Source organism: Salvelinus sp. IW2-2015, linkage group LG7 (assembly GCF_002910315.2).
Source record: "Salvelinus sp. IW2-2015 linkage group LG7, ASM291031v2, whole genome shotgun sequence".
NCBI lineage: Eukaryota > Metazoa > Chordata > Actinopteri > Salmoniformes > Salmonidae > Salvelinus > Salvelinus sp. IW2-2015.
Genome location: NC_036847.1, coordinates 26,867,472 through 26,893,081, shown reverse-complemented (window position 1 = coordinate 26,893,081; position 25,610 = coordinate 26,867,472). Strand labels below are relative to the sequence as shown.

Sequence of the window (25,610 nt, the reverse complement as noted above, 5' to 3'; positions counted from 1 at the left end):
TTTTGTTTGATCCTTGTCCCTGTGGAAGAACCCTTTTTTCCCCCAAGAGTGTACTCACCTCCCTCCCATGTATAGAAGGACTTGCAGTGTCTGTAAAACACTCATAAAATAGCCTACCGCCTAACTATTTGCACATTCTGGATTTCAGTGCTGCTTAGTTTTCTACAATGTTGTCATAACACTTCCTATTGGAAATTTGAATGAATCCAATATCTATTTGACTCACTTACTTCAAGGTCCAGTGCAGCCATTATTTATCTCAATATCTAATTATTACTGGGTAACAATTAAGTACCTTACTGTGATTGTTTTAAATTAAAATTGTCAAAAATAAACAAAAATAGATTCTAAGAGAAGCAATTTTTAAAGTATTTTTTTGCTAGGACTGTCATGAAGTGGAGAGAGGAAAACTGAAAACTATCTGTTATTGGCAGAGAGGTGAGGAACCAGGGCCGTAACCCAGGGTTGGAGGTTTGTTTCAGGCTGAAATTATCATAATTTTCACAATTTCACGGTATATTCCAACCTCATAGTGTGGAAATATACAGTACCAGTCCAAAGTTTGGACACACCTTCTCATTCAAGGGTTTTTCTTTATTGGTAATATTTTCTACATTGTAGTGAAGTAGTGAAGACATCAAAACTATGAAATAACACATTTGGAATCATGTAGTAACCAAAAAAAGTGAAAACAAAATATAGTTTATAATTGAGATTCTTCAAAATAGCCACCCTTTGCCTTGATGACGGCTTTGCACACTCATGGCATTCTCTCAACCAGCTTTACCTGGAATGCTTTTCCAACAGTCTTGAAGGAGTTAATATGCTGAGCACTTGTTGGCTGCTTTTCCTTCACTCTGCAGTCCAACTCATCCAAAACCATCTCAATTGGGTTGAGGTCGGGTGATTGTGGAACCAGGTCATCTGATGCAGCACTCCATCACTCTTCTTCTTGGTCAAATAGCCCTTACACAACCTGGAGATGTGTTGGGTCATTGTCCTGTTGAAAAACAAATGATAGTCCCACTAAGCTTAAACCAGATCGGATGGCCTATGACTGCAGAATGCTGTGGTAGCCATGCTGGTTAAGTGTGCCTTGAATTCTAAATAAATCAGCTACAATAGTCATTTACAACATTAACAATGTCTACACTGTATTTCTGATCAATTTTATGTTATTTTAATGGACAAAAAAATTAGCTTTCCTTTCAAAAAACAGGACATTTCTAAGTGACCCCAAACTTTTGAACAGTAGTGTATATCATGAGTAATTAAAACAAAACAGCACATTGAGAACAAAAATATTTATCCTTTTTTTATGAAGAGGGTATGAATCTTATTTTTCCATGTGATCATCTTTATTATCTAGTTTTTGCTGTTATCGTAGTGAATTATACATATTTTTTAAATTCTTGGACCTCTCATCCCCCTCTCTCCCTTCCCTGTTGGATCTGTTGCCGTGGTGACAACTTGAACACATTTCATCCTGATGAATGGAAAAGAAGCTCATTTAGCCTCTCATTTCCAGGAAGGGCTGCTGGAAGTAGTCATTGGTATTAGGCCCCATACATCTCAAATCACTTGAGCAAACACAGGACTATCAGGCCATTTGTAGGTCGCCCGAGGTGGCCAAGAGAGGGGAGGAGACTAGGTAAGGAAGCTCTCTCCTAAAGATTAATTTATATGAGAGCTAAGCCTCAGCCCCTGCGTTGATCCTGTCCATGCTCTGCTAGAGTCAGGATGCTGGCTGACTGGGGTTGCTCACTGGAGTACTTTCATTGTTAATTATAGTTATTACATAATGTTTACGTGCATTTGGCTGTTGACAATGCATAGGCATATACTGTACAATGTTTTGTAGGCCTACCTTTTGTGTATTTGCCTGTCTGCACTTTACAGTTGTTCAAGGACGATAGTCATCAAACCACTGAATTGATTCATGTATTTAGTGTTTTATGAATATTATATAGGGTATTCTGCCTGTATACAGCCTTGTGTTTTTGTTATTACCTTCAGGTTCCTTCAGCTTCCTGCTTTCAATACATCCGCGATAAGGGTTAGAATGAGAAATAGATTGTTAAATCCTGTAATAGGGACTTTGTATTGTAATATGGCTCCTAATGTTCCTAATGAGTTGACATTTAGCAGGAATAGGCAATAGCTACTTACCAGACAGATCATGAGTCTTTATACTCGACCAATACGGAAACAAGGTTCATAATAATTCTAATCACTGCAAATCTGCTGTTACTGCAATCTGATGATATATACTTACTGCCTGCAGCAAGATATTATCAGTGTTGAGAAAGATTAATTTAAAAACATAAACAATACTGCCGTTGTTCTTACACCATGATGTTGTTCTCTGTCCTGGCACCCCCATATTGTGGAACAAGCTTCCCCCTAATGTCAGAACAGCTGAGTCCCTGTCAATCTTCAAAAAACATCTGAAACCCTACCTCTTTAATGAGTATCTGTAACGGCTTTCGTTGGTGGAAGGAGAGGAGGACCAAAATGCAGCGTGGTACGTATCCATTATATATTTAATCGAAAATGACACAAAATACAAAACAGAACAAGAGAATCAAAAAAAGTAAACCGAAACAGTCCCGAATGGTGCAAACACTGAAACGGAAAACACAGGAAACAATCACCCACAAAACACAATGAAAAACAGGCTACCTAAATATGATTCTCAATCAGAGACAACGATCGACACCTGCCTCTGATTGAGAACCATACTAGGCCAAACACATAGAAATATAACGAACAGAACAAAACATAGAAAAACAACATAGAATGCCCACCCCAACTCACGCCCTGACCAAACTAAAATAAAGACATAAAAAAGGAACTAAGATCAGAACGTGACAGTATCTTGTAAAAATACCATGTACTTTTGCTACGATGGTGATATGTTGTTTTCTCACCTAGCTATCTTAAGATGAATGCACTAGTGTATACTGAACAATAATATAAACACTATATGTAAAATGATTGGTCCCATGTTTCATGAGCTGAAATTAAAGATCCCAGAAATGTTCCATAGGCACAAAAAGCTTTTTTCTCAAAAATATTTTGCACAAATTTACATCCCTGTCAGTGAACATTTCTCATTTGCCAAGAAAATTCATCCACCTGACAGGTGTGGCATATCAAGAAGCTGATTAAACAGCATGATCATTACACAGGTGCTCCTTGTGCTGGGGACAATAAAAGGCCAATGTTAATTTCTCTACAATAAGCTGTCCCCAACGTCGTTTTAGAGAATTTGGCAGTATGTCCAACTGGCCTCACAACTGCAGACCACGTGTAACGACGCCAGCCCAGGACCTCTACATCCGGCTTCTTCAACTGCGGGATCATGTGAGACCAGGCACCCAGACAATTTATGAATCTGAGAAGTATTTCTGTTTGTAATAAAGCCCTTTTGTGGGCCTGGCTCCCCAGTGGGTAGACCTAGCTCCCAAGTGGGTGGTCCTATGCCCTCCGAGGCCCACTCATGGCTTTGCCGCCGCCGAGTCATGTGAAATCCATAGATTAGGGCCTATTGAATTTATTTGAAATTGACTGATTTCTGTATATGAAGTAATGCTGTGAATGCCCATCCTGGTTTCATAGATTAGACGTAACATAATAAACATGCACTACAGTTCAAAAATTTGTGGTCACTTAGAAATGTCCTGGTTTTTGAAAGAAAAGCAAATTTTTGGGCCATTACAATAATATCAAATTAATCAGAAATACAGTGTAGACATTGTTAATGTTGTAAATGACTATTGTACTGTAGCTGGAAACTGCTTTTTTTAATGGAATATCTGCATAGGTGTACGGAGGCCCATTATCAGCAACCATCACTCCTGTGTTCCAATGTCACGTTGTGTTAGCTAATCCAAGTTTATCATTTTAAAAGGCTAATTGATCATTAGAAAACCCTTTTGCAATTATGTTAGCACAGCTGAAAACTGTTGTTCTGATTAAAGAAGCAATAAAACTGTATTTCTGATCAATTTGATGTTATTTTAATTGGCCCAAAAAATTGCTTTTCTTTCAAAAACAAGGACATTGAAAGGACCCCAAACTTTTGAACCGTAGTGTAAATCCGGGACACTCAAATGAGTATGATATGTTTGGTATGGTTACATAAGACAACAATGAAAGTAGAGTGATTGGTCGGGGTGAATGGGTGTAACGCGAACATCTAGCAACCCAAAAGTTGCATGTTTGAATCTCATCACGGACAATTTTAGGTAATTACCAACTTTTCAACTACTTACTACTTTTTAGCTACTTTGCAACTACTTAGCATGTTAGCTAACCTTTCCCCTAACGATAACTTTAACCCTTTAATTTAACTCTTAACCCTAACCTTAACCCCTATCCCTAACCCCTAGACTGGCTAATGGATGAAATGGATGATGGCCATCCACAAATTAATACATACCATACGAAACGTAACATATCATACTAATTGGAGTGTCCTGGATTTACATTTACTATGTTATGTCTACCCCTGAGTCCAGGTTGGAACGCCTCATGGACTGTGACTAATGTCATGTCTCTCTGGACACCAGGAGGTAATGCATTCCCCATACTGTACATCACTGTATACAGTCTCAGGCCTACATGTAATTTTACTTTATGAGTATTTTAGTTGCCCTGAGCAGTTCGCTGAAACAGTATGTCCGTATTCAACTTGTGTTCATAGATCCTTTCTCCCTCCCATTTGTCCTCTTTGAGAGTAGGTAATAACCAGACAACTTTAACACACACAGTCTGAGGGTGTCACTAATGAGCTTAACTGTGAGTCAAAATTGAAGTATTTTCAGCTTCCCCTAAAGATAAAGTTCAAAACCTATGAATAACATACTGTGACATAGAGTGACAAGCACGTGCACACACACAAACAAACACACACACATTTCACTCTATATACAGAAATTGTCACTTCGCTGTCCCTCAGGTCAAGTTCATAGGAGTGCTGATGTTGATTAGCATAGCTTTGACTGAGCGATCCCTTTGTCATGCATTTGCCACTCTGAATCAAGTTTAACACCTGCAGCCACAGGCCTGTCAGAGCACACAGATTCACCAAAGATGATGTTGACACAAACCCTCCCCTCTCCTGGCCACCTCATGTGCAACAGCTTTCCTCATTTACTAGGAATAAATAATGCCCATGCACACCTGCTACAGTCAATATTAGTAACACCCCCACCCATTCTCATTATTTATAGATAGCATCTACACTGTATAGATAGCAACTTGGCCGTTAACGTAAAATATGGTGTATGTGAGATTAGCAGGTATAATGACAATAATAGGCCTAATACATGGGTTTTATATAGCACTTTTCAAGGACCAAGACACGCTTAAGATTGGATGGTTTGATACCAAGGCTAACTGAATTAGCTGTGAGTGCTCTTAGCAGTGCAAACTTGATTAAAACCTTAATTCTACATAACCATACTTCATATTTACGTCTATTTCCCGTAATGCACTTCTGACGCTAAGTATTTCTAAGTTATTCAGAGACTAGAGTACAGTATCTACAGTCCAGTCAGCTGCTATACGACTTTGGTGCTATGTTTGATCTTAAAGATGGATGAATAATGAAGAAGCTGCTGTTATACAATTAAACCTGTGATGTTTAATACATGTTGGATTCTGCTTAACAGGTGGTGGGTGGATGGCCATCCCAGGGCTGGTGGTTCACAGGAGATGGAGAGGAAATGGGGAGAAAATGGTATGAAATGCATACAGGTAAGTTATACTTCAATTGTATTATGCTAAATTAGAAACTGGGTGGTTGAAAAGCACTCTACGTTGCATCGTGCTTAAGAACAGCCCTTAGCCGTGGTATATTGGCTATATACCACATTCCCTCAGGCCTTATTGCTTAACTATACTATACTTAAAGGAACTACCCCCCTTACCTTCATAGTATGCTCAAACCCTACATCCCAACCCGAGCACTCTGTTCCACCACCTCTAGTCTCTTGGCCCTCCCCCCACTACAGTTCCTGCTTAGGCCAGTTAAAGCTCTTCTCTGTTCTTGCACCCCAAAGGTGGAACCAGCTTCCCCCTAAAGTCAGTACAGCGGAGTCCCTGCCTCATCTTCAGAAAACGTCTGAAACCCTACCTCTTAGAAGAGTATCTTAAATAACTCTCACAGCCATTATCTTCTTTTAGACTATATTCTTGAAAAATCTGACTTAGAAATGCCTCGTGAGTTTAATTCAACTGTCATACCCCATCAGAACCCAAATATAACCTTGCTTTACTCTGATATTTGTAAACAACATAAATGTAAAAAAACACCGTATAGCCTCAAATAATGGTTAAAACAAATGTTGATACCATGGATGGTCAGTCCTTGCATTTGAGATTGGTTACATTACTCCAGTCCCATCCCTCAGCTGTTTCCCGAAACAGTGGCGGGAAAACACTTTGTTATTGTTTCAACTGCTGATTGCCCCTACTGCCAGTCTGCCACGCAAATGCTCTTATGATGAAGTGCAAGGCTATAGGGCATGCTGAACTGTCACGTCCACAAATCTATTTTTCTCTCAAGTGCATCAGCAAAATACAGTGCCGTCACACCGGTCTATCACCATGCCTACTGAGTGTTGGCAGAAGTGGCGGAAATCATGCTGCTCTGTCCCCATAGTCATAGTGTAATAATATTTATTTACTAAATGTTAATCCTTTAATTAAGTAGGGACAGACACAACTGTCTCCCCATTGATGCACTGAGTAAACAACAGTTGGATGCATTGCACCATCACATTTTTCTAACAACAGTTAGATGTATTGCACCATGAAGCAATTTCCAGTGCTTTCCCCGCAGTACATACAACCTTATGGCTTGGGGCAACAGGTGGCTGTTGATTGACCCTCCAGTTTTAGCCAGATACTCCACAGGTAAATAAAGAGGACCGGATCAGCTAGAGCAGATGGAGAAAGTAATTGACTCCTTTGAAGAGGTGCAGCCAGAAATAATTTGTTGTCCGCCTGAGCAGATCCAATCCTCATTACCTGGGATCAACAGAGGACCAGAGGACCTGAGAGGGGATCCAACCAGGACCGGAGGAAACGAGGGGGCGAACACAGACCAAGATTAGCACCCAATTATCTCAGCAACCGTCTGAAGAAACTCCTCCCCCACCAAAATGGACACGGCTCCTCTTTCAACGCGGTCATCTCTGTCTCGGCTCAATTAAGTAAGGGAATCAATCGGGAATATGATTTTGTATGTAGAATAGAGAGGCATGAAGTCATTATTCCTACATCTTTATCTTTATTAGGTTGATTAAATTAAGTTGAATAATGTTAAAGTCAGTAAGAATGTAATTAAGGCTCAGGGTCAGGGAAGTTAATGCAGAGTTTTGTGTGGAAACTAACTCAAGTCAATTAAGCAAGTTTCTCCTGGCAGTTTTCCCAGTGCATGCAACAGTCCTGAAGAGACTGCAGATTAAAGTCAATTAATGAATTAATATCAAATGTATCTCAGGGTCCAACTCTTGTAATAATGATGATCAGAAACTAAATTCAGTATTGTGTTCACTCAACAGTTGAGCAAAATATTATCAAGCATTTTAATATACACCTGCATACACAAACACACTCGCAAGATCATCTAGATGCAGATACACACATGTGCAGCCAAGAACACTCAAAAGGCTGTTAGAATGCAGCCACGTGCAAAAATCACTTCAAAGTCGATACAGACCGTGATTAGGTCCGGTCGGAGGATATGTCTCCCATACACAGTCAGTCCCTCCCTCCTCGCCCTCCTCCTCCTCCCTCCTCCTCCTAATCAGACTGTTGTAAACATTCAGCACGCAAAGCACAGGCAATCACGTTGTGGAGGAAGGAGAGGAGAGGAGGAGGAGGAGGAGGAGGGAGAGGAGGAAGAGGGAGAGGAAAGGAGGAGGAGATAGAGGAGAAGTGACCAGACACAGGTACAGACTGGGTACCAGACACTGGGGGTTTATCTTAGCCCAGGGAGGCAGTGATACCGGAGGGGAGTGATACCAGAGGAGAGTGATACCGGAGGGGAGTGATACCAGAGGAGAGTGATACCAGAGGAGAGTGATACCAGAGGAGAGTGATACCGGAGGGGAGTGATACCAGAAGTGTGATTACCAGAGTGGCAGATCGATTACCAGAGACTGGTGGGAGTAATACCAGAGTGGAGAGTATACCAAGCAGTGGATGATACCAGGAGTGTCAGATACCAGTAGATGAGATGATTCCAGAGCGAGCATGATATCGGAGTGCAGCTGCATAACAAATTGGGGAGCTGATACCAGAGGGAGTAATACCAGAGAGAGGTAGTGTAGATAGCCACGAGTGATGGATACCAGAGAGAGGACTGACTACTCGACGAGCAGTATATCGGAGGGAGTGATACCGGAGGGGAGTGATACCAGAGGAGAGTGATACAGAGGAGGATACGGATTACCAGAAGAGAGGTGATACCAGAGAGAGGTGATATCGCAGGGGAGTGATACCAAGGGAGTGATACAGAGGGAATGATAGAAGGGAGTGATACCAGAGGAGTGTGATACCAGAGTGAGTGATACCAGAGGGAGTGATACCAGAGTGGAGTGTATGATCTAGGAGTGATACCAGAGAGACAGATGTACCAAGGAGAGTAATAATCGGAGTGGAGGCTATACCAGAGAGAGTGATACCAAGGGAGTGATACCGAGAGGAGAGTTACCAAAGGGATACCAGAGCGGTATCGAGGATCCAATGGGATGAATACAGAGGAGAGTGATACCAGAGGGGAACCTGGAGCTGAGGATCAGCTACCCTGAGAAAAACAAAGCAGCCCACCTGTCCAAACGAGAAGCTTTTTCATTACTACACACACAGACAGAGTACTGGCGTGGGAGAGGGGGTTGGAGAATGGGGAGGAGAGAGGAGGAGGAGGGGGAAGACAGGAGATAGGCTTTACTATCCATATTCAGTTATCCCAGTGAATTATCTCGTTGCTGTTTGTTTGGTGGGGGTTTAGAATGAGGTGAAATAGGGAAACGCTGGAGGACACGGGGCTCTAAGTATTTATATTCTGATGTTGCAGGGTGAACATCATCTGCTGCTTGGTGAGGGGTTAGAATGGGGGAGGATGGGAGTGGTGGGGAAGAACAGTGAGATAAGGGGGAGGGATGAAGGAGTGGGGGAGAACAGGAGAGTAAGGGGTGAGGTGTGGAGAAGAGTGGAGGGGGAAAACAGGAGAGTAAAAGGAGGATGGGAGAGTTGGGGGAGAACAGGAGAGCAGGGAGACGGAGAGCTGTGGGGAGAGTGGGGGGAGAACAGGAGAGTAAGGGGAGGGGAGAGGGAGGGGCTGTAGTATCCATATTCAGTTGTTGTTGAGTGTTCTTCATTTTAATTTGCCAGAGCTTCAGAATAAATGTGATGCAATAATTATTGTTCCTAGAATACCTGGGGGCATAAGTGATTCATCAAGCCTACACACTTGTACACACATAGTCCCCAACCGTAAGCTACACGTGGACATGCACACATACACACAAACTTAATACATATACACACATACACACAAACTTGGCCCAGATCAGACACAAACTCACATTTAGAAATGCACATACATGCTAACCTCCACACACTCAAATACACACACACACTTGAGAGACAGTACAAGACAGAACAACAAGAATCAGCCGTACGGACAGAGACCAGTCTCATTTATCTTCTGTCTATGCCGGGCGGCTGTGTGTCTGTTTGTGTGGGTGCTGTACAGTGCATGCGTTACGTGGCATGAGTCTCCTTGGATGAGCACGTTGCTGAGACACAGCGCTGAGAGACAGAGGATGCAGCTGGGAGCATGAGTCCTGACGGAGAGGAGTATGACATGTTCTGTCAGAAAGCCGTGACCCTGATTGTTGACCTCTGCCTCCAGAACAAGCAGCTATTGGACCAGGACACCTGCCAGGACTTCCTGTTTCTGCTGTCCAACCAAAACTCGGACCACAAGGAACCAGGTAAGAACATTTAGAACATGTACATAGAATCTTGAGCATGTTTTATAACAGTGTCTATATTCCAGAATAGGCACTGTGTTTTTGCACTGTGGAATTGGTTTTCCCTGCTGTCACTGCTTTTTGTTTCTCAAACAGTGAGCTAGCGTTTGTGACATTTGTGCTAATTTTTATACACAGTACAGTATATTAGCACTTAACCAGGGCCATGCACAGACCTTTCAGGGGTAAGGTGCTCAAAATGAAAAAAGGGCAACCCCGCTTGAAAGAATAATAATAATAATAATAATTCATATCTCGAAAGTAATAACATACTAAATCCCTGTGTAGCGGAAAATTATATATTTTTTTAGCAAAGGCCTATTTATTTCTGCACAACACAATCACTCGTCATCAGAAATTGTAAGCAAGTTAGTTAGGCTACACTGCCTCCTAAAGACATGATTGACATCGAGAAAAGAGGATGGGCTATCAGCTGATCATTGATGTTGATGATTTATGTAAATCTGCTAGTTAGCTAGATCAATTTATTTTACTGATTGTGATTTGTCTCTCTATCTTTCTGGAATGCATCTGCCAACCATACCGAATATTGATGATAATGTGGGCTAAATCAAGTGCTATCAAGTGTTAATCAATGTTATGCTGCTGTGGCAATACTGTTGATGTATTTACACTGCATCTCTCAAGCCATGCATGTTTGGATACCGGCGGGCGCTTGCGCAATCTCCTTGCAGGGCAGACTGGAAAAAAGGCACAACTGGGCAAGCGCAAGCTCCATACAGATCAACATGGTTATGTCTTGATAGAATACAGCTTGCATCAAATTACAGGTGCAACCAACGACAGGTTGGGGGGTGGGGAACTTGACCACGACTTGCAGGCAGTGGGTTCCGAACAATGGGGGGCGGGAGGGCTGACAGTGTTTTGTCAACTGCTATATCATCAGCTAATACAGGACTACTAAAGGCCCAGTGCACTACTTTTGTGAAGAAAAAATATATATTCAAAAGTTTGGACACACCTACTCTTTATTTTTACTATTTTCTACATTGTAGAATAGTAGTGAAGACATCAAAACTATGAAATAACACATATGGAATCATGTAGTAACCAAAAAAGTGTTAAACAAACAAAATAGATTTAAGATTTTAGATTCTTCAAAGTAGACACCCTTTGCTTTGATGACAGCTTTGCACACTCTTGGCATTCTCTCAACCAGCTTCATGAGGAATGTTTTTCCAACAGTCTTGAAGGTGTTCCCACATATATTGAGCACTTGTTTGCTGCTTTTCCTTCAATCTGCGGTCCAACTCATCCAAAACCATCTCAAGTGGGTTGAGGTCAGGTGATTGTGGAGGCCAGGTCATCTGATGCAGCACCATCACTCTTCTTCTTGGTCAAATAGATTTTTACAAATAGCCCGGAGATCATCCGTTCACCTACTTTGCGTCTCACAAAGACAAGGTGCTTGGAACCAAAAATCTCAAATTTGGACTCATCAGACCAAAGGATAGATTTCCACCGGTCTAATGTCCATTGTTCGTGTTTCTTGGCCCAAGCAAGTCTCTTCTTATTATTGGTGTCCTTTAGTAGTGGTTTCTTTGCAGCAATTTGCCCATGAAGGCCTGATTCAGAGTCTCCTCTGAACAGTTGATGTTGAGATGTGTCTGTTACTTGTGCTCTGTGAAGCATTTATTTGGGCTGCAATCTGAGGCTGGTAACTCTAGTGAATTTATCATCTACAGAAGAGGTAACTCTGGGTCTTCCTTTCCTATGGCGGTCCTCATGAGAGGAAGTTTCATCATAGCGATTGATGGTTTTTGTGACTGCACTTGAAGAAACGTAAGTTCTTGAAATGTTCTGTATTGACTGACCTTCATGTCTTATAGTAATGATGGACTGTCGTTTCTCTTTGCTTATTTGAGCTGTTCTTGCCATAATATGGACTTGGTCTTTTACCAAATAGGGCTATCTTCTGTATACCACCCCTACCTTGTCACAACACAACTGATTAAGAAGGAAAGAAATTCACAAATGACCTTTGTACAAGGCACATCATTTCACATCTGAAATGCATTCCAGGTGACTACCTCATGAAGCTGGCTGAGAGAATGTCAAGAGTGTGCAAAGCTTTCATCAAGGCAAAGGGTGGCTACTTTGAAGAATCTCAAATATAAAATACACATTTGATTTGTTTAACACTTTTTTGGTTACTACATGATTCCATATGTGTTATTTCATAAGTTGTGATGTCTTCACTATTATTCTACAATGTAGAAAATAGTAAAAATAAAGAAAAACCATTGAATTAGTAGGTGTCCAAACTTTTGACTGGTACTGTATATCAGGTAGAGCCCTATCTGTGCATGTGACGGGACTATTGATGAATGGATGCCACATGGTATTAACAACAATTGTATAAGTAGGTGCATTTTTCCAGAACAAATGTATTTTTTGTAAGAAAGAATTCACACGCACGCTCGCACATGCACTATCACTCTGGATTACTTATTTTCTTCTCCTTTTGTTTTCCTCACTGTCCATGTTAGGGGTCAGACTGGGCCTTGGACACATCTCTAATTAGCTTTTGTGACCTCAGGGCAGAGCAACCATAGGTATAGCCTATAAACCAAACTCAGAGTGACTTTTTAGTTCGTCTGGGTGAGCAGAGCTCCTATAAAACGAATAAATCAGCCTTTAGCTTAATTTCTGCTGATGCTGTCCTGATCGCTCAACCTTACCATTAGCATTATAGCAGATTGGAGCACACAGCTCCCTGCAACTGAAACTGATAATATTGTTGCGTGGATTAATGAGAGGACTCATGAGAGAAGGCGCACTTTACTTTCGTGAAGAATCTCAGTCAGTGCTATTAGCCTGGTATATTTACTGCACCAAAGTTAATGCATGATTAGAGGGACATTCATTTGCCAAAAGTATGTGGACACCCCTTCAAATTAGTGGATTTGGCTATGTCAGCCACACCTGTGTATAAGATCAAGCACACAGACATGAAATCGCCATTGAGACAAACATTGGCAGTAGAATGACCCGTACTGAAGAGCTCAGTGACTTTCAACGTGGCACCGTCATAGGCTGCCACCTTTCCAACAAGTCAGTTCGTCACAATTCTGCCCTGCAAGAGCTTCCCCGGTCAACTGTAAGTGCTGTTATTGTGAAGTGGAAACTTCAAGGAGCAACAGCGGCTCACACAAGCCCACAGAAAAATTGTCTGTCCTAGGTTGCAACACTCACTACGTAGTTCCAAACTGCCTCTGGAAGCAATGTCAGCACAAGAATGCTTCATCAGGAACTTCATGAAGTGGATTTCCATGGCCGAGCGGCCACACACGAGCATAAGATCACCATGCGCAATGCCAATTGTTGGCTGGAGTGGTGTAAAGTGTCTGAATTGAGGGCCTATCATAATGAAAAAGACAACTCATCCTACAGTATAGCTGTCTCTATAGTAATGGATATTGAAATGGCTGGGAAGAGTTCTGCTCATATACTGAACAAAAATATAAATGTAACATGTAAAGTGTTAGTCCAATGTCTGAGCTGAAATAAAAGATCCCATAAATGTTCTATAAGCGCAAAAAGCGTATTTCTCTCAAATTTTGTACACAAATTTGTTTACGTCCCTGTTAGTGAGCATTTCTCCTTTGCCAAGATAATCCATCCACTGGACAGGTATGGCATATCAAGATGCACCTTGTGCTGGGGACAATAAAAGGACACTCTAAAATGTTCAGTTTTGTCACACAGCACAATGGCACAGATGTCTTAAGTGTTGAGGGAGTGGGAAATTGGCATGCTGACTGCAGGAGCTGTTGCCATAGAATTTAATGTTAATTTCTCTAACATAAGTCGCCTCCAACGTCGTTTTATAGAACTTGGCAGTACGTCCAACCGGCCTCACAACCCCAGAAGATGTGTAACCACGCCAACACAGGACCTCCACATCCGACCTCTTCACCTGCGGGATCGTCAGATACCAACCACCCAGACAGCTGAAGAAACTGTGGGTTTGCCCAACCGAAGAATTGTCAGAAACCATCTGAGGGAAGCTCATCTGCATGCTCGTCTTCTTCACCAGGGTCTTGACCTGACTGCAGTAACCAACTTCAGTGGGCAAATGCTCACCTTCAATTGCAACTGGTATGCTGGAGAAGTGTGCTGCTCTTCACGGATGAATCCTGGTTTCAACTGTACTGGGCAGATGGCAGACAGCGTGTATGGCGTCGTGTGGGCGAGCGGTTTGCTGATGTCAACGTTGTGAACAGAGTGTCCCATGGTGGCGGTGGGGTTATGGTATGGGCAGGCATAAGCTACGGACAGCGAACACAATTGCAATTTATCGATAGCCATTTGAATGCGCATAGATACTGTGATGAGTTCCTGAGAACCATTGTCGTGCCATTCATCCGCCACCATCACCTCGTCTTTCAGCAYGATAATGCACGGCCCCATGTCGCAAGGATCTGTACACAATTCCTGGAAGCTGAACATGTCCCAGTTCTTCCATGGCCTGCATATTCACCAGACTTGTCACCCATTGAGCATGTTCGGGATGTTCTGGATTGACATGTACAACAGCGTGTTCCAGTTCCTGCCAATGATCAATTAGCCTTTTAAAATTATAAACTTGGATTAGCTAACATTGGAAAACAGGAGTGATGGTTGCTGATAATGGGCCTCTGTACGCCTATGTAGATATTCCATAAAAAATCAGCTGTTTCCAGCTACAATAGTCATTTACAACATTAACAATGTCTACACTGTATTTCTGATCAATTTGATGTTATTTTAATGGACAAAAAATGTGCCTTTCTTTCAAAAACAAGGACATTTCTAAGTGACCCTAAACTTTTGAACGTTAGTGTACATATAAACTGAATATAATTTTTACATTTGGATGATTTTGTAACTGCTTATACATAGACCAATACATCAGTGAAACATATAGCTACAGTGTGTGACATGATTGAAGAGCCAGCCAGAGAATTTGGACTGAAGGCAGGTACATAACAAATGTCATTCAGCGATGTTTCTGCTAGGATGGATCCCCATGTCAGAGGGTACGCGTCACACCATTTCTGACAAAATCCTATGTCACTCCGCATTATCCTCAGCGATGGAATCAAACGTACTTCACCATGCCATGGGCATCCGTCACTAAGCTGTGGGGGCATTAAATGCCATTGCATGTTATCCACCCATCACTGTGAATCTATTCTGCCACATGAAGGATAAACGCAAGGCGCTTTACTTTCTTACTGTTGGGACTTGGTAGAGATGTGGAGGGGAGATATGGACAGAACTTAGAACACGGCCACGGCCTGGCACCTGACATGTGACATGTACCCTCTGGGTCCATCATTGCAGTGTAGGAACTCTTCACTGTTGCAATGTCTTGAAAATGTTTGACAGTGACACAAGGTTTGAAGGTATTCAGTGAAAGGAAAATGCCAATGGGAAGTCTTAATTCAACTCATTATTGTTATTCATCCATCTCAGGAAATGTATTTTACAATAACCTTATTGTGTTGTGTTTACCTTTTTGCTGATGCCTTTGGAGAGATAAGAGGGGGGAATGTTTAGGCATTTTTTCTGCTGCATTTCATGTTGGTGAATGAAGTCATGTTCTCCTTTGTGATTAAGCTAGAGCAATACGGTTCTGGGAAGAAACAATACTGCAGTATCTCCAGGGGAATTTCTCAGAGAGCACTATGCTGCTAGATCAGGCTATAATGTAATGTTTGTCTTTCCTCATTTATTCAAATTCTGTAAGGAGAAAATGAGAAATGATTAGAAATATAGGTAAGTTCCATCCAGAACAGGGAACTGGTCGCTCCTTAGTCCTCTATTTGCAGGCCAGGAAGGATGACGCAGTGCAGGTGAAATCCAAAACAACAGGACAAAAACATCAAATTAACTAGGCTGTAGAGATTACTTTAGAACCCAGACAAACCTCCCTTTAATAATTAATATTCACACAGTCACACTGACTCTGTGTTCTACAGACACAGCACTTCCCAGTGAGTACAAACATTTCCAAAAGAACATTGGAAAGCTGTCCATTTCACTGTGAGATGCCTATGTCTCATTATTACGACATGAAGGCTGTTGTGGTAGCGCTTCCGGCTGTGCACATTTGGATGAACAAATACAGTCTGATATGTGACAGCACATAACTGGTTTGAAATCTGACTGACTTTTTTATGTATACTGAACAAAAATATAAACGCAACATGAAACAATTTCGAAGATTTTACTGAAATACAGTTCATATAAGGAAATCAGTCAATACCTAATCTATATATATCACGACTGGGAATACAGATATGCATCTCTTGGTCACAGATACATTTAAAAAAAGGTAGGGCCGTGGATCAGAAAACCAGTCAGTATCTGGTATGACCACCATTTGCCTAATTTAGCTCGACACATCTCCATCACATAGAGTTGATCAGGCTGTTGATTGCCGCATGTGGAATGTTGTCCCAATCCTCTTCAATGGCTGTGTGAAGTTGCTGGATATTGGCGGGAACTGGAACATGCTGTCGTACACGTCGATCTAGAGAGTCCCAAGCATGCTCAATGGGTGGCATGTCTGGTGAATATGCAGGCCATGGAAGAACTGGGACATTTTCAGATTCCAGGATTTTGTACAGGAATAAAGAGGAAATAATAGACATTCTAGTTCTTTGAGAGTACTGTACAGAAAAAAGGCTTCCAAAAGGATTATTTGGCTGTCCCCATAGGAAAACACTTTTTGGTTCAAGGTCGAACCATTTTTGGTTCCATGTAGAACCCTATTGGGTTCCATGTAGAAGCCTTAGTAGAAAGGGTTCTACATGGAACCCAAAAGGGTTCTACTTGCAGCCAAAAATGGTTAATTGAAGGGTTATCCTATGGCTACAGCCGAAGAACCTTTTAAGGTTCTAGATAGCACCTTTTTTCTAACAGTGTATGCACATCACCGCAAGCATTATAACCCATCTAGTTCTACCTCTATTCCCTGCTTTAGACCCACCGACACGCAGAGGACTAAGGTTATCCTCCCTGAGAGTGGCTGATTAAAGCCATAGGTTAAATTCAAATGGATCCCGTCTCTCAGTTTGCCCAGTTGGGTGAAGAGCTGGCTGAAATAATGGCCAACCAAGTGGAACACATTTTTCATTACAATGCACTAAAGACAAAAGGAGCAGTCCAGAATACCAATCACGCCTCTGTTCTGAGAATATGAGCAGCACTCCAATTGGAATTATTTAGCTTTTTCTACTCTGTTATTTTCTTCTGTTCTTTTTTTAACCATTCACTTTTTGAAGATCACTAGCTTTTGGGACATCCCTGATGGTGTTGCTTGTTGTGGTGTTATCTATCTCTCAGTAGAACCGTACAGGGCTATTTCACACCATGCACTGTGATGCTCTGTGCTGTATCATCAATGTAAATCCACCACCCTGCATGAATAACCCACCACCCTGCATGAATAATCCACCACCCTGCATGAACCAGAGGCACAGTTGGTTTTCTCCCTCAATATACTGACCAGGTTAATCCAGATGAAAGCTATGATCCCTTATTGATGTCACTTGTTAAATCCACTGCAATCAGTGTAGATGAAGGGGAGGAGAATGGGTTTAAAGCCTTGAGACAGATGAGACATGGATTGTGTATGTGTGCCATTCAGAGGGTGAATGTGCAAGACAAAAGATTTAATTCCTTTGAACAGGGTTTGATAGTACAGTAGGTGCCAGGCGCAACGGTTTGTGTCAAGAACTGAAAGCTGCTGGGTTATCAACACTCAACAGTTTCCCGTGTGTATCAAAAATGGTCCACCACCCAAAGGACATCCAGCCAACATGACAACTCAGAAAGAGATCTAGCAAACCATAAGCAGACCATATTATTCACCCTGGCCTGTTGCAACAGAATTGAAACACATGGACATTTTGTGAAGCCCTAGAACTGGATCACAGCATATAGAGGAATTACATGCATGCCTATATCTCAGCCACAACATAGAAGAATTAACTGGCCTGTATAGAATTACATGCATGCCTATATCTCAGCCACAACATAGAAGAATTAACTGGCCTGTATAGAATTACATGCATGCCTATATCTCAGCCACACCATAGAATAATTAACTGGCCTGTATAGAATTACATGCATGCCTATATCTCAGCCACAACATAGAAGAATTAACTGGCCTGTATAGAATTACATGCATGCCTGTATCCAGTGGCGGCCCGTCATTCAGGGCAGGTGGGGCATAGCTGCCCTGTTTTGCATGTTATTTTGGCAGTAATACGTGTCACATATAATTTTGCAAACAATTTAAAAAATGTTTTCATTGACTTAATAAAGCCACATACTGTACAAACATGGTCTCTTTTTTGCTTTCATGAGTAAGGCAGCTCCAAAATGCAAGTGTTTCAGCCTAACTCAGTGCTTTCTGTGGTGGTGGGGCAGCCAGCGGAAAATACGGAGCGTAGGGGTTGGTAATGTTCTCTAGTTGAGCCGTGATTGGCTCAGTCTTCTGTCACTCGTGGGAACACTACGTCACCCCAAAATCTACGAGGAGAGCTCAAAAATTCAAGCCCCTTGGGTGCTGCCATAGAGTTACATTAGAAGTGCACATCCAAGAAGGCTCAAGGTCATTGGCCACAGATAAAATGATGTCAAATCACGTTATATCTACTGTAACTTTGATTGGACTGATCATGTCAACATCATACTTTCAAAATCTTAGCTAGCAAGCTAGCAGTCGTCATCATGAATCAAGTCGACAATCTACTAGCAAATCCTTTTCAGTCGTTGTCATATGAAGAGAAATTATGAAGAGAAATTAAAGATAAAATGTATTGGTGCTCATCGGCCATTGGACACAAACATTACACAACATGTTGGAAATCACAAATTCAACAATTTGTGGTTTGGAAGAATCAGTGGCTAACTGCAACCATTGCAAAGCAATCACAAGCCTGCTATTCAGTGGAGTGAGTGTGTTGTCCAAGTGTGGGTTTAAGGGTCTCTTTTCCAAGCTTAGAAGGATAAACATTCAACATTGGCAATGCTGTCAATCCAGCATGACTTCTGCCGCGTTCAAAACAACTGGAAACTCGGAACTGGGAAATTTCAGACTTCAGTGAGTTCAAGAACTGGGAACTCAGAAAAAATTTGCTCCTGCTGGGAAAATACATTTTGAACAGTCATCCAACTCAGAATTCCAAGTCGTAAACTCGGGACTCTTTCTAGAGTTCTGACCTGAAGATCACAGACATCATGATTCAAACTTTTTTTTTCCCGAGTTCCCAGTTGTCTCGAAAACACCATAAATTCAGAGAATGTCAGATTTTGATGACAAAGTTTGATGACAAAATTTGCCCACGAAGGACCACCGCGCCACCTTCCTGTTCAAGTGAGCACAGCACAACAAGGTGAGTCAAAAAATGTATTGTATGCTGCTGCATAAATAATGTAATATGCCAGGGAGATATGTATACTGTAGCTAAGAAAGTTATACTAATTGTATGTTGTGTAGTAAGCTGTTAGTAGCCCATGTGCCTCACCCTAATCATTTGGTCCCTTTTCCCCTCATAACTTGGCCTACTGTTCTGACTTGGTGGTGCACATGTAGCCTATAGCCTGTTTTAGAGAAATGTCATCATTGAATATTGTAAGAGCTTTCATTATCTGCTTATTTACCCCCTTCATTTATCCTATGGTTCTGACTTAGTGTACAGGGAGAATACTGTAAGAACAGCCCATGTTCTGAATTATGTCGCTGTACATTTCAAAAGTGCTGAACAAATAGTTATATTGACTACGTCCATCCTAGCTAGCTCATTAATGTATTAATCAAAATTACGGATTGCCTCTCATCCGCTCGTCGTCCCCTTATGCCATAGTTTGTACATCTCAATTGTCAGTAGAAACCACATATGTTCAAGCATGTCAGCCATATCATCTTTTTTTAAAGGCAGTTAATGAGGCTGAAGGAACTGTTTCGCTGCCAGACAAGGCTCTGTGTAGCCAGGTGTAGCAGTGGTAAGGTGTTGGGACTGCTGTTGGGACGCTGCTGTTGGGACAGCTTTATGTAGGCGCTAACAGTTTGTGGGCACCATTTGTCACTGTTATATTGCAAATAATGTATTGTTTAGTGTTGTTTTGTGTTGTGTAGTGGCTTTGCTGGCATGCATCTAAACATTTTAGGGGGAGTTTGCCGCACCAAGATTTTCGTGCTAAAATCGCCACTGCCTGTATCTCAACTACAAGAATGGCATCATGCCCTCATTTCTCTCATTTACCACTCACATCAGTGCTTTGAACCCAACTAATTTACCCAGAGATGTAGATTAGACAACTCCTACATGGACTATGCCACGAGAGAGGTTGGCATTGTTGATTTAGCTGCATGCAGACAGAGTTTGCGTCTCAAAAAGCACCCTATTCCCATTACAGTGCAGTACTTTTGACCAGGGCCCATGGGGCTCTGGTCAAACATAGTGCACAATATAGGGTATAGGGTGCAATTTGGGACATACACAGTCATTCTGTTCAGTTCCCCCATCATCAGGACTGCTCTATGCAGCCTGTCATGCTGAAAGCTGTACTGTAGTTCCAGCTAGCCCTCTGGGGGTAAAACTACTGCCATTCTCACTGAGTTGGTGATGTAGAAACACTTACAACCAGACATGTGCCCCCACACACTTCATCAACCACACTGATGTGCGACATTAGAAACCTTTGATTTTGTCTTAAAATGCTCATGTATCCAATCGACCTGGATTTGATCCTGGAGTAGGCAACATTTTGTTAAGACGTGAGTAAGTATCACGACTTCCGCCGAGGTCGGTCCCTTTCCTTGTTCGGGCGGCGTTCGGCGGTCGACGTCACCGGCTTTCTAGCCATCGCCCATCCACTTTTCATTTTCCATTAGTTTTGTCTTTGTTTTCTACACACCTGGTTTCTATTCCCCAATTACATGTTCATTATTTAACCCTCTGTTTCCCCCATGTTGGTGTGCGTGTTTGTTTATTATGTTCAGGTTGTATCTTTATGGCTGCTATTGTTTGCCGGGTTCGTTTTTATGCCCGTTATTTACGAGTGACCGGTATTTTCACGCACCTTTAGTATTTGTTTTGTACTGGTGCAGTTTGTGGAAAAAACTACCTTGTACACTCATCTCTGCTCTCCTGCGCCTGATTCCATGCACCAGTTACCCACAGCCTGACAGTAAGATGCTATAGCCAAATCTAGCCCTGTCTTATTAGTATTTTAGTGAGACTTGAGTAAGATGCTATAGCCAAATCTAGCCCTGTCTTATTAGTATTTTAGTGAGACTTGAGTAAGATGCTATAGCCAAATCTARCCCTGTCTTATTAGTATTTTAGTGAGACTTGAGTAAGATGCTATAGCCAAATCTAGCCCTTTCTTATTAGTATTTTAGTGAGACGTGAGTAAGATGCTATAGCCAAATCTAACCCTGTCTTATTAGTATTTTAGTGAGACGTGAGTAAGATGCTATAGCCAAGTCTAGCCCCGTCGTATTAGTTTTTTAGTGAGACTTCAGTAAGATGCTATAGCCAAATCTAAGCTATTCTTATCAGTTTTTTTGTGAGACTTCAGTAAGTTGCTATAGCCAAATCTAAGCTATTCTTATCAGTTTTTTAGTGAGACTTCAGTAAGTTGCTATAGCCAAATCTAAGCTATTCTTATTAGTTTTTTAGTGAGACTTCAGTAAGATGCTATAGCCAAATCTAGCCCCTTCTTCTTACCTTGGTTTGTTAACAGTAAAGTGGTAGGGTGTTATGGCTGTGGGCACAGGGAAGTGAGAGAGATGTTGATATTTACATGCACTACGTTAGAGACCTGTCAACACCTTATTCACTAATTGGATGATTGTGTTGCATGCATGAAAGACCATAATTACTTACAAAATACCACAGCTTTTTCAGGGGCAAGCCAAGGGTATACTGTATTACATTTTTCTGGATGGTCTGAGTGTTGTCTATTGTTTAAGCTATGCTGCAGATCCCGTTATGTGTTATCATCACATAGGGCTTCTACAGTATATAGGACTGTTATCTAACATTGCTATGTGGAACTGAACAGCAGATGAAGCTTACTTTAATAATTTTATTCATTCATGTATAATAAATAGTTCAATGCAATTTATATATACGTATATTACTCTTACTCAAATTATATCATATTCATGCCCAGTATTTTCTGTTGTATTAACAGAAACTGAGTTTCTCAGTCCACCTTGTATATCTGACGCTGTTGGCCCTTTATTGGTACATACTTTATTATTCCAATTTCCTGGAATATTTCTTGGTTCCTATTCTTTGTTTTTACTTATAGTCCAATTAACTGTCCCCTGAGGAAATGTTACCCAAAAAGAGGGACAACAGAGGAGACGAGAATGAGTGGAAATTGAATAACAACCTCATGAAATACAACGGGAAGGCCTCCGAAGTCAGTGTGTGTGCTGTTGTGTGTGGGTGTGCGTCCGAGCGTGTGCATATATGCGTGTGTGCCTGTGCGTGCAAAGAAGCGTGTTTATGTCTGTGATTCAGCGAGAGGATTTGAAGGGGATGGTGTTACATTAATGACAAAATGACAAAATTAAATTTCTGTCTCACTTGCACTAAGACAAAGGGTAGGGGCAACTTGAGGTTTGTTGTGACATTTCATTCCTTGATTGTATTAGAGCTCTGTGCCAACCGGCTACAGCCTGAAGTGATGTTACCCAAACTGACAGGAATTGATGGAATGACCTTCCAGCTTGTCCAACTGCTGAAAACCTCTCCATGGGAATCTGAGAAACACAGGAAAAGAGACAGTCGTGCCTCTATGATGCATTTTTCACTTATGTTCTACCTATAAAACAACACCAAGGTTCACAAGCATACTGAAGGAAGGGTACTTTGGGAAATGTTCTCTCTAACCCACAGAACACAGGTTTGTGTAACAGATGTGTGGTTGAAGGTCTGTGAAGTATCACCACCAGTGTTTAATTTGAGCCAGATCTTGCCGGAACAGGATCCTGCACCTCTTAGTTTTGGACTGTTTTGTTCCGGAACCTATTTGGACGGATTGGGAACCTCTCATTGCATGAAAAATTATTTTCACTTTTTGCAATGTAAAAATTCGAACAAAAGTGATCAATGTTCATTCGAGATGCCTCTTTGTTAATTCTCCTGGCCCCACAAAAAACGTAGTGTGAAGAAGTAGATTTTCAGCCCGGACCTAATATTCTAAGAGTTGATTTGGGTTTATGATTTGCGCAACATTGTAACCCATGTTTGAAACCAAAGCGTGGCTTTGTGAAAATCGCACCAGTATCTCTCACATAACTAGAAGGAGATTCACTTTCTATGAACGCTCTCCCTCTCTGCTCTGAAAGACATGAGCCTGCAACTCTCATCTCTCCAGTCGCAGCACTTCATCATTTATTTCCTTATAGAATCGCGCTAAGGGTTCTGAAGGAACTGCAGCACCCCTTATACATTGAAATAGATTTACCAAAGTTATAGAATTACTGCTGTCTGTTGAAATCATTCAGAGTAGTCTATTATAAATGAAATCATTCAGAATAGCCTACTACACCATGAGAAGGCCTATCATTTGGCCACAGCTCCATAGATAATTTTCTTAAATAGCCTAGCTGTGGATTGTAGCCCAAAGACAAAGAATAGCCTATAGTCGTAAACACGCTGCAAATCTGTCAGTGAAAAAACAGCATGCAGAAAAAACAGCATGCAGACAAAACAGGCCCTGTGCAATATTTCAAATACAATGAAGGGAAAATACAGGTTGGAAAGCAAATGGCTCCTGCTGAAAAGAGAAGACTGCTGTAGAGGAGGAAATTATAGTCCTAAAAATGCTTTCCTGTTTCACTGACTCACACAATGATGCGCAGCTCACTCGCTGGTGATGGCCAATGTGCTCGTGCCAAAAGCCTATCTCTCTTGTTTTACTTTGTAAAACAATATTTGGAAGTTGATCAACTATTTTGGTAGCCTTCTTGAAATGTTCCCGCATTGACTGACCTTCATGTCTTAAAGTAATGATGGACTGTCGTTTCTCTTTGCTTATTTGAGTTGTTCTTGCCATAATATGGACTTGGTCTTTTACCAAATAGGGCTATTTTCTGTATACCTCCCCTACCTTGTCACAACACAACTGATTGGCTCAAACACTTTTTTGGTTACTACATGATTCCATATGTGTTATTTCATAGTTTTGATGTCTTCACTATTATTTTACAACGTAGAAAATTGTAAAAAATTAAGAAAAACCCTTGAATGAGTACATGTAAACATACTGTTGACACGTAGGCTATGGTGTAATGGAATGTTTAGCCTTGTGTGGTAGGTTTTGTGGGTTTTTACACTCTTATGTTGGTGTCATAACCAGCCATAAAATAACACAACATATGTCACAACAGGTCTAAATATATGTGTCATAACAGGTAAAGACAGTGTCAGAGGAAGGCCCTAAAAATGGTCAAAGACCCCAGCCACCCCAGTCATAGACTGTTCTCTCTACTACCGCATGGCAAATGGTACCGGAGTGCCAAGTCTAGGACAAAAAGGCTTCTCAACAGTTTTTTATCCCCAAGCCATAAGACTCCTGAACAGGTAATCAAATGGCTACCCAGACTATTTGCAGCCATAAGACTCCTGAACAGGTAATCAAATGGCTACCCAGACTATTTGCATTGTGAGTCCCCCCCCCCCCACAACCCCTCTTTTTACACTGCTGCTACTCTCTGTTTATCATATATGCTTAGTCACTATAACTATACACTCATGGACATACTACCTCAATTGGGCCAACCAACCACTGCTCCCGCACATTGGCTAACCAGGCTATCTGCATTGTTACCAACTGAGCCACACAGGGTAATCTGTGTAATTAAGAACATGATAAGAATGGTGCATCTATGACATGCCAGAGGTGATACACTCCATAATTTGTGCATTTTAGCTCAGGCTGTAACTATCTAAACTTATGGAAAACGAATGATTCTCTCAAACCCTTCAGATTATGACAGAGACATTAGAAGAGGATGAGGATAGTAAGTATCTTTGCTCAACCAAATAATTTAAGTTCAACATTTGGTTCTCAGGATGTTTCTAGTACTAGGATGTTCCTGTAACATAGATTTAAGTGTCTTTTCGTATCCTCTGAAAATAGCCCTCTTGGTAGAGAAGACGAGTAGGGTTAATGTCTGGGACCACAGCATTGCTGTAGTTACAATCTACAGCAGGGTTCCCCAACTGGTGGCCCGCGGGACCAATTTGGACTACGATTGGTTATATTAGACCGTCCAACTTTTATTTTTGTATTTTTATTGTTGGAAATAAAAGACTGTAAAAACACCAGGAAATCAGCTCTAAGTGATTTTAATTTTGGAAATATGTTCCCAAATATTCCCACGCATAATAGAGAGACGTGATCATATACAAATGTAAGCAAGGTTTCAAATTATTATATTTTTTTGTCAAATATTATATCTGTTTGGGCTTCTTGCTGTCAATTTGCAGTCTACAAATTATTTGTAGTTATGTT

The 25,610-nt window shown here is 41.4% G+C and overlaps 1 protein-coding gene across 1 annotated transcript in view; it reads left to right on the top strand.

Annotated features, from left to right (window-relative positions):
- Positions 1-9,856: 9,856 nt before the first annotated feature.
- LOC111966119 (synaptotagmin-6) overlaps positions 9,857-25,610 on the top strand; it is an 82,019-nt gene continuing 66,265 nt past the window's right edge. The window contains exon 1 of the mRNA XM_070444336.1: positions 9,857-10,013. Within this exon, the coding sequence (XP_070300437.1) occupies positions 9,857-10,013 (157 nt within the window). The remainder of the gene's footprint in view (positions 10,014-25,610) is intronic.